Genomic DNA, 10,335 nt, shown 5'->3' with positions numbered 1-10,335 from the left:
CAACTGCAATTCCAAAGAGAAAGCTTGTTCAGTTCTGTAGCTGCTGTTGCAAACTTTGCAGCCTGCTCAGTTTTGTCACCTACCAGACATTGTGTCACAATCTCAATATCTCTTAAGGTGTTCCACTGCTAAAGAGTGGCAAGAAATTTATCCTTGATTGACCTAATTGGCAGGAGAGTAAATATTTCATTTTTTTCACTAAAAATACTTAGTGGGGCAAAAAAGTATTTAGTCAGCCACCAATTGTGCAAGTTCTCCCACTTAAAAAGATGAGAGAGGCCTGTAATTTTCATCATAGGTATACCTCAACTACGAGAGACAAAATGGGGGGGAAAATCCAGAAAATCACATTGTCTGATTTTTAAAGAATTTATTTGCAAATCATGGTGGAAAATAAGTATTTGGTCAATATCAAAAGTTCATCTCAATACTTTGTTATATATCCTTTGTTGGCAATGACAGAGGTCAAACGTTTTCTGTAAGTCTTCACAAGGTTTTCACACACTGTTGCTGGTATTTTGGCCCATTCCTCCATGCAGATCTCCTCTAGAGCAGTGATGTTTTGGGGCTGTCACTGGGCAACACGGACTTTCAACTCCCTCCAAAGGTTTTCCATGGGGTTGAGATCTGGAGACTGGCTAGGCCACTCCAGGACCTTGAAATGCTTCTTGCGAAGCCACTCCTTCATTGCCCGGGCGGTGTGTTTGGGATCATTGTCATGCTGAAAGACCCAGCCACGTTTCATCTTCAATGCCCTTGCTGATGGAAGGAGGTGTTCGCTCAAAATCTCACGATACATGGCCCCATTCATTCTTTCCTTTACACGGATCAGTCGTCCTGGTCCCTTTGCAGAAAAACAGCCCCAAAGCATGATGTTTCCACCCCTATGCTTCACAGTAGGTATGGTGTTCTTTGGATGCAACTCAGCATTCTCTCTCCTCCAAACACAAGTTTAGACCAAAACATTCTACTTTGGTTTCATCTGACCATATGACATTCTCCCAATCCTCTTCTGGATCATCCAAATGCTCTCTAGAAAACTTCAGACAGGCCCCGACATGTACTGGCTTAAGCAGGGGGACACGTCTGGCACTGCAGGATTTGAGTCCCTGGCGGCATAGTGTATTACTGATGGTAGCCTTTGTTACTTTGGTCCCAGCTCTCTGCAGGTCCTTCACTAGGTCCCCCCATGTGGTTCTGGGATTTTTGCTCACCTTTCTTGTGATCATTTTGACCCCACAGGGTGAGATCTTGCATGGAGCCCCAGATCGAGGGAGATTATCAGTGGTCTTGTATGTCTTCCATTTTCTAATTATTGCTCCCACAGTTGATTTCTTCACACCAAGCTGCTTGCTTATTGCAGATTCAGTCTTCCCAGCCTGGTGCAGGTCTACAATTTTGTTTCTGGTGTCCTTCAACAGCTCTTTGGTCTTGGCCATAGTGGAGTTTGGAGTGTGACTGTTTGAGGTTGTGGACAGGTGTCTTTTATACTGATAACAAGGTCAAACAGGTGCCAGTACTACAGGTAACAAGTGGAGGACAGAGGAGCCTCTTAAAGAAGTAGTTACAGGTCTGTGAGAGCCAGACGTCTTGCTTGTTTGTAGGTGACCAAATACTTATTTTCCACCATGATTTGCAAATAAATTCTTTAAAAATCAGACAATGTGATTTTCTGGATTTTTTTTTCTCATTTTGTCTCTTATAGTTGAGGTATACCTATGATGAAAATTACAGGCCTCTCTCATCTTTTTAAGTGGGAGAACTTGCACAATTGGTGGCTGACTAAGTACTTTTTTGCCCCACTGTATTTACTCAAAAAGGAAGGTTGATTTTGACCCTGAGTTTAAGATGAATGCCCCTTCTGTGAAGAATACAGACATCTTTCCAAATTGTTAAACTAGAGTTGGCAATTCCAGCCTAAACTAATTCTGAAGATTCCCCCCTAATAAATGGTTATGTGTGTAACATTTGTATATGTGTATGCATATATGTATGCATGTATGTATACATGACAGAAGTCATCCTCCAAAAAACCTCAGGACCAGAATAAAAAATATAAATACTAATTGAATTAATAACTAAATAAAATTGCTTGTGAAATAAAATAGTCCTTTAGAAAATTAATTGATCCCCATCTGCTTATACCTTCTATTATTCTTTCTCACCCACACAAACTACTGTTACGCAGAAACAGAAAAGTACATGCACGCGCTGATCCAGAAGTAAGATGAGGGACAGGGTTTAGCTGGGAAATGAAGAGAAGGAAAGCAGAGGGAAGAACAAAATTTGATAGAGCTGAGAGGAGGGAATAAATTCTGAACTGACAAGGAAAGAAAAACACAGTTTATGCATTATAGAGAAATTAAATTCACTAGGCTAGCAGTGCCTTTCAAGCGTTTTCAGGCTAAAATTCAGAGGCATCCAAGTTTTTTCAGTAGTGAATGTGTACCCCTCCTTATTTAGAAGTAATTGTCTAATGGCGGGACTTCTTTTTTCTGTTGAGTAAATACGGTACATACATGCTCAACCAAGAAAAGGCAGCAAAATCTCTAAGACTGCGTGAGCGTGAAATCTCAGTGCGGAGAAAGTTAAATCTTGCAAAAGGGGTGGTTTATCATGAATGGCAAGTATACCATCTAGAAAAACAGGAATTGACAATGATTTCCAAAACAGTCCCAGAAAAGCAAAGATCCTTCTGATAAATCCTTATTCCTCTTTCCCCAAATCTCTGAGCCACCCAACAATTACGTTACAGCTTTCCCTATATAGATTTCTCCATGTTCTATCAACTGTCTTCCCCATGAAAGAAAAAAACTGAGTATGTTCTATTAGAGACTGAAATTTTTATTTTCTGCTAATGGGAAATCTACTGGTTTATTAACATGTACACTCTGAAATATAAAGAACATATTTGCTCTGCCTCCAGGCCAGATAAACCTCTCATTTTTGTTTTTCAAAAAATAACCACTTTTTAGAGTGGTGATTACTAATTTCTCTTCTTTGCAGAAATTTCCCATCATAATCAGCAACCTCCTAGGGCTATCATACAGTATTCAAGGAAAGGAGGACTGTATCATACATTAGAATAGGCAGTTTCTGGTCCTGAATTGAAGGATGAAAAATAATGGTCATGAAGGTTCAAACACCACATTGTTGATATGAACATTAAAGAGAGAGAATAATATCAATATTAAATATTTTAATATCTGTTGTTTAGAACCCTAACTTTAAATGTTAAGTGGGAATGTTATCAATGTAAGAGTACTTTTATTGGAGCAGGCAAAACAATATTACTTTCAAAATATAAAATCTGTTCAACTGAAGCCTCCCGAACAGTTGTTACTTTACAATCACTTTAGATCCACTTTTACAGACAATTGCTAAGGAATGTTCTTCACATTCTTCCAATGAGTTGAGTAATTATTTTATATGGAGTATTTAGTTGAGTCAAGCTCTAATTCTACTATTGGCCTTCTAGCGTTAGCTCCAGCTAACAGTATACAAAATTGCACTTTTTCTCCTGCTTTAGAAGAGGTGGTAGACTTTGTTGAGAAAGTCTTCTTTGATCCTTTTGCTTGCTCTAATTTCTACCCAATGTCTCTTCTCCTGTTTTCATCTACAGTATGGAGTTCTCCTTTAACTTTCTATTAATCTTGTGGACCTGTTTCAATCAGGGTTTTGTCTAAGATACTCTATGGAATCTTCATTGGTTTGTATCATTAACTTGCTGGTGGCCAAAGCAAACCATCTGTCTTTTGGTAGATTTTTCTGCCCCATCTGACACCTTGGACCACCAAATATCACTGTCAGACTCTTCACTGTGGGGAAGCAAGGGCTGAGACAGGGAGAAACCAGGGTGTCTGCCTTTTGTCTTCATAAATGTTGTGGGATCTGTATCGAAAACATATCCTAGCAGTTGTAGGAAGAGGATTTTTAAAAGCCTGGGATATCACAGGAGAAAAAGGACAGTAACATTTTTGTCATCTAGTAACAATTTAAAGCTTTATTTAAGCAATCATTAAAAAGAGAGCAGAGGAATACAATATGGATAATACAGTGTTGGTGGACTCCTGGAGTGGAGATAAAGTGATTGCCCTGCAAGACTCTGACCATTAATTGCTTTTTATACATGGAATTGTGATTCATCTACATCTATTTACTGAGAAAAGAAATGCTGGAACTGTGAGCTGATCAAGCATTCTGATTATTGAAACCAAACAGTAATCTATCATCAACCAAATGACTGATAGGCCCAGAACTCTGGCACGATCTCGGTAACCATGCACGTGGGAAGGTACGGTGAGGAGATGCTAGCTGAAGTTTTGTAAGATAAATCATTTGTCTCTGCAGCACATCTACAAAGCTTCTTCCCACACTGTCTTCTCTGGTGCCATTACTTAACTTGCCTTCTTGTGAATAAACTGGCCCACCAAGCCCATCCTGTATATTTCACATTAAATTCAATCTTCCCGTGCATATCTTTGTACACAGTGATTTCATTCTTTCCAGCAGCTGAACAGAAGATAACATTATTCTCTCCGCATGACACCACCAATTTGGCATTTTTCTGCACATCTGAGGGTTCCTTGGGAAATTCCTCTATCGTCTTATTCAGGCACTGCCGCAGGTCCTCTGAGCCTTCATGGGAGGCCAACTCTTGGTAGACATTCAAGATGCTGGCAAGACTGAGTGGTAAAGGTTGGCGCCCCAGCCTTGCCATACGGGCTTTTGAATTGGCTTCTTTGACCGTGTAATATGTTTGGCCATCTACCCAGAACACTTCAATATAGTTTCCCCCTTTACCTGACACAAATTCCTTCCTTGTTCCATTACACTCAAGGATCATCTTGGCATTCTCCTTTACAATATCCGGCTCCAAAATGAATTCCTTGATAGCTTTATCCAAGCATTTTTCCATGGCCCCACAAAGTGGTTTGGATTTTTTGGCTTCCAGCAGGGTTGCAACAGTGAGATTTTTAGGGTCAGCTACTGCAATGGGCAGGTTGCGCCAAACCCACATTCCTCCAATAGTAAGAAGAATGGAAGGGACCAGAATCAAAACCCAGGTACTTCTTTTGAGTGGAGGTCCGGTCATTGTGTGCTTATGGGAGAAACAGGACACATTATATTTGATGCCACTTTTTATGTTATGCCATAACACTGCAAAGTTTAGTAACAGGAGCTCCCCGGGTTTCTTCTGATAGGAAGATCTACGAACCAGTTTGTGCTCTCTATAGTCTTCATCAAGCAGAAAAGGCTCAAGGAGATCACTGTCCTCTTTCATAGTGGCAAGAGCTGTCAGTGAAAAAGAGTTTGGAATTAGGGGCTCCTAAGCCACATACACAGGACATAACATACCGCCCAGAACTGCCACAGTACTGGCAAATTCCCTAAATGGAACCAGTTTTAACTTTTAAACAGCTGAAATTTTGTAAGATTGCCCAGTCTCATGAGGTTAAGCTGCCCATTGTTTATCCTGCCTCTTTAGTTTATCCCACTACAAATACAAATTCAAAAATACCTCAGTCAGATGCTATACACAGGGAGCCCCTGGGTTAAGAACGCTCGGTTTAAGGAGGACCCATTGTTAAGAATGGAGCCTACTGTAGCAAAATTCGAGTTAAATACACAATGATTTGAGTTCATTACACAATACTACTTATACTATATTATACAATAATGCTGTTCCAACTTATATACAAATTTCACTTAAGGACAGACCTTGGGAATGAAACTTGTTCTTAAACTGGGGACTACCTGTATGTAATATACAGTGCATTCGGAAAGTATTCAGGCCCCCTTCACTTTTTTCAATTTTGTTATGTTGCAGCCTGATACTACAATCATTCAAATTCATTTTTTTCCTCATTAATCTACACTCAGTACCCCATAATGACAAAGTGAAAACAGAATTTTGGAAATGTCTGTAAATTTATTAAAAAGAAAAAATAGCAGACCAAACAAGAACCTCACAGGGTTTATCAAGCAAGGGGATACCCCAGTAATTTTATGCTCTTGGAATATTACTGTTTTTAACAATTTTTTTATTTGCAAGTATATTTTTATTACAAATTTATATTTTTGAAAGGGAATTGCAACCCACTGTTTCCTTGTTTTGCTTTGGAAGGACAGCAAAGTACAAACGCTTTCATTTGTTTGCAATATGGAATAAATAGGCTGTCTGTAGGGTTTGAAGTTTTATCTGTTTTTATGGATTTTTTTAAAAAAAATTATTGGTTTTGTATGCCACCCAGAATCCATTGGAGTTGGGCGGCTATAATAAATTTAAATGACAACAACAACACTTCCTGGAATGCAATAGAAACAGAGATACTAGAACAGTGGCAGAATAGCTGGGAATCAAAAAATGCTTTGATTCTAAATTTCTGGAAGTTCAATGGAAAGGAGTAAACTTTCACAGTGCTAGTTCCTGGTTCTGGAATTCTCTCCCAGTGAAGGCATTTCTATCTTTCCAATGCCAGGGAAAGTCATTCATTCTCACCGTCCTTTTAATATATCAATACATATGCATTTTTCATGTGCATATTGCTGCAAAGCTTTTAAATCAACCTTGTTGGTTACCTTTCTACTGCTCACATATTTTGGCAACTGTTCCCACCAAGCTTTTCTAGATTTTGGGGGAGCCTTGTGAACAATGTGGAAGAATGAGCCAGCAATGTGCTGCAGCTGCCAAAAGAGCTAATGCAATCTTGGACTGAATCAATAGAGGTATATTATCAAGGTCATAGAAACCGATTGTTCTGCTCTATGCTGCACTGGTCAAACCTTTCCTGGAATACTGTGTCCAGTTCTGGCTGTCACAATATGAGGACACCGAGGAACTAGAGTATAGAGAGGAGCAATGAAGATGGTGAGGAGCCTGGAGGTTAAAGCCTATGAAGAACAGTTAAAGGAACTGGTTAGATTTCTCCTATGGAAGAGAAGGCTAAGAAGTTATAAGAGAACAGTCTTTTAACCCAAGAAAGGATATCCCAGGGCAAAGGGTGTAGATTTATTCTCCCTAGCAGCTGAGGATAGGACAAGAACCAATGGATGGAAGCTTTACAGAGAGAGATCCAAACTCGAAATAAGGAGGAATTTCTTGACTATGAGAGTTACTGAGCTTTCTGAAGTCATGGGTGCTCCATCAGTGGAGATGTTCAAGAAAAGACTGAACTGCCATTGGTCCTGGATGGTCTGAAGATTCCTGTTCTGGGCCTCCAAGGTCTCATCCAATCCTATGAATCTAGGTACAAGTCAGGGAGAACCTTCTCTTCTTCAAACTTCCTTAATTTTCCTTATTTATTTCTTAAAGTTTATTGGCTGCCCAACTCCAATGGACTCTGGGCGGTGTACAAAACTAGAAAAAAAACACATAAAAACAGTTCAAAACATTAAATCAGACAGACAGCCTACACCATGCTGGCTGGGGAATTCTGGGAGTTGAAGTCCACACAGCTTAAAGCCACCAAGGTTGAGAAACACTGGCCTAGACTAAAAAGCTCTAATAACAAAATCCACAAAACAAAATGGGCCATTAAACAAATAACAAACACGAACCCCAGGCCTGGGATGCTTCCTTGGTCCCACAAGATGACAATGTTTCATGGAGGGGAGCTGGAGCGCACCCACTCTGCTGGAACATACTGGGCGGGCAGAAACAAGACAAGCAGTTGCTCAGATACCCAGGCCCGAGGCCATACAGGGCTTTACAGTGGTACCTCTAGTTACGAACGCCCCTCCTTATGAATTTTTCAAGATACGACCAGCTCCGGCCCCAAAAATTTACCTCGACACGCGAACTCCGCCTCGAGTTACGAACTGGATCTGCGGCCATTTGCCCTGCTGCCACATGGTCGCGGCTTCCTGTGGGCGAGATCGCGGTAGCAAGGAGACGTTCGGTGAGGCTTGTGGTGTGTTTTGTGGCGTTTGGAAGGTTTTTGGTGTGCTTGTCAGCATGGCTCCAAAGAAAATGCAGAGCAGGCTGGCAACTGACTTTAGACAGGTTTTTCCCCAGAACTGAGCCTGCAGCTAAGAGGCAAAGAAGAGAGGAAACCCCTGAAGGAGATCTCCCCGATGTCCCTTTGGAGGGGGACTCTCCCTCCAAACAATAATTGCCTCCCCACCCCATTCTCCCTCTTTATACTGTGCTGTACTGTACTTTTTTTCATGTTTTTGAGGTTTAAAAATAAAATGCATGTTTCAGAACTGTTTAGCCGTATTTACATTGAACCTCATGGGGGAAATTTACCTCGGGGTGCGACCAAATTCGGAGGGCGGATTAGCTGTATTTACATTGAACCTTATGGGGAAATTTGCCTTGTGGTGTGACCAAATTCTGAGGGCGGAACGGATTAACCGTATTTACATTGAACCTTATGGGAAACTTTACCTCGACTTGCAAACCAATTCGAGTTGCAACCAGAGTTACAGAACGGATTAAGTTCGTAACTAGAGGTACCACTGTATAGGTAATAACTAGCACCTTGAATGACACTCAGAAGCCACGTGGCAGCCAATGCAGCTTGTGTAGCAGTGGTGACACATGGGCACACCAAGAGGTGCCTGTTACCGCTCACACCATTGCAATTTGGGCCAGCTATAGCTTCTGGGTGGTCTTCAATGGCAGATCCATGTAGAGCGCATTGCCATAATTCAATTGTGAGGTGACCAGGTCACGAGTAACTGTCTGAAACATTTAAGCCACTGTCTTCCATAACTGTCTGAAAAACATTAGGTGACTTGGATTTCTCAAAACATTAATATTTGAAACATACTATGCTGCCAATTCAAATGCTGTGATGTGTCTATACCTACAAAGATCAAAATCCTGCAAGCCATGCTATTCCCTGTGACACTTTCTGGAAGCAAAACGTGGACTCCGAAGAAGCAGGATAGGAAGAGTACTGATGCCTTTGAACTTTGGTGTTGGAAAAGACTCCTGAGAATAACATGGATAGCCAAGGAAACAAACCGATGGATCATCAAACAAATCAACCCAGAGTTCTTACTCAAGGCACAAATGACCAGGTTCAAATGATCCTACTCTGGACACATGATGCAAAGACCCAGCTCTCTGCAGAAGGCAATAATGCCGGGAATGGCGGAATAAAAGAGAAGAAGAGGATGACCAGCAGCCAAGTGGATGGACTCAGTTATAGTGGTGATGGGGGCACCCTTGGGAGACTTGAAAGAACAGGTTAGGGATAGATTGTCGTGGAGAAAATCTATGTGGTCACTAGGAGTCAAAGACAACTTGATGGCACATAATTGGTCAATGCTGCCCATAGTAATTTAATCTGCAAATTACCACAGAAGTTTTCAGTTTTGATGAGCAAAGGAAAGGAAACAATAAAAACTAAGGCTCACCTTTGGCGGCCATGTGGCAGAACAGCCTTCCCTAAACTGGCAACCCCCGATGGTCTTGAATTACAAGTGTCAAGATAATGGCAATCGCAGAAGCGAGAGGTTACCTGCCAGCCTTGCCACCCACTCCAGTCTTTGCTCCCTCCGCCCTGCGCTACCGATCCACGCAGATTCGCAATGGAGGAGGATTTTCCTCCTCGAGAGCAAACAGCCCCGCCACGGGATGAAATGGCAGACCCCAGAAGGGAAATGGAAACCGAAACTTATCCTCTCTCCCAAACCTGCCGCCCCTTGTCATCAGCCAAGAGAGGATTACGCAAAGAAATCCAGCTGCTGGGAGAAACTCTGTTGAGAAATCTCTTACGAAGGAGAAAAGTAACGTGGGGGCATTTGGAGAGCGCGAAGAGAGATCTCTCGCCCTGATTTAGGGACCTGGGAGGCCAGGCGCGGGTGAATGACCCCCAGCCCGCCCGCCGCCTCTCATTTCTTTCTGAGTCCGCGCAAAGGAAGGGAGGAGCGTTCGCATCCGAAGTGGGTCGGGATGAAGCTCCATCCCGTGTTACAAACTCAGAGACTTGGGTCATCTGCTACGGTCGTGCCAAACGATCAGGTCCATCGGCGCCATTTTATTTGGAACGGGTCCCTCCATGGGGGAAACCGGCCAACCCACACCCGGAGTCCCCGATTTCGCCAGGAGAAAGGAAGAAACTTATCCTCTCTACCCAAATGGAACCGACGAGGCAAACCGCGCTGCTTCCAAGAGCCTCGGAAGGGGACCTGCGGCCCCGAGCGCCTCGCTTCGGCTCTTCTCCCGCTCTCGGGCGGGCGGAACCGTTTGTAGCCAAAGCCGCAAAGCCCACGGCGCGGGCTAGCGAGAGGGAGGACGGAGAGGGCTGGGGGAGACAGCAAGCAAGGAGGAAGGCGAAGCAGAGCCGGGGGTGAACAGCCAAGCGACGTCAAGCAGGGTTT

General features: G+C 42.6%; 1 protein-coding gene across 4 annotated transcripts; it reads right to left on the bottom strand.

Moving 5' to 3' along the window:
- Positions 1-3,983: 3,983 nt before the first annotated feature.
- On the bottom strand, positions 3,984-10,063 carry LOC103060316 (uncharacterized). 4 transcript variants are annotated; one of them, XM_025172270.2, is made up of 2 exons: positions 9,370-10,063; positions 3,984-5,295 (listed from the first exon to the last, which is right to left on the bottom strand). In XM_025172270.2, the coding sequence occupies exons 1-2, from the start codon at positions 9,380-9,382 to the stop codon at positions 4,394-4,396; spliced, it is 915 nt and encodes a 304-aa protein (XP_025028038.1). In that variant the 5' UTR covers positions 9,383-10,063; the 3' UTR covers positions 3,984-4,393. The 4 variants fall into 4 exon arrangements, with proteins under 4 accessions (XP_025028038.1, XP_087990667.1, XP_087990668.1 ...); XM_088134541.1 differs by having other exon boundaries at positions 9,474-10,062; XM_088134542.1 differs by lacking the exon at positions 9,370-10,063 and adding an exon at positions 8,818-8,925.
- Between the last annotated feature and the right edge of the window lie 272 nt (positions 10,064-10,335).

The sequence above is a fragment of the Python bivittatus genome, unplaced genomic scaffold (assembly GCF_059951505.1).
Source record: "Python bivittatus isolate LINGU-HERP-01145 unplaced genomic scaffold, Pbiv_v1 ctg000080_np1212, whole genome shotgun sequence".
In the NCBI taxonomy this organism is placed as follows: Eukaryota; Metazoa; Chordata; class Lepidosauria; order Squamata; family Pythonidae; genus Python; species Python bivittatus.
The sequence above is the reverse complement of the archived record's forward strand: the minus strand, read 5'-3'. Positions and strand labels throughout refer to the sequence as shown.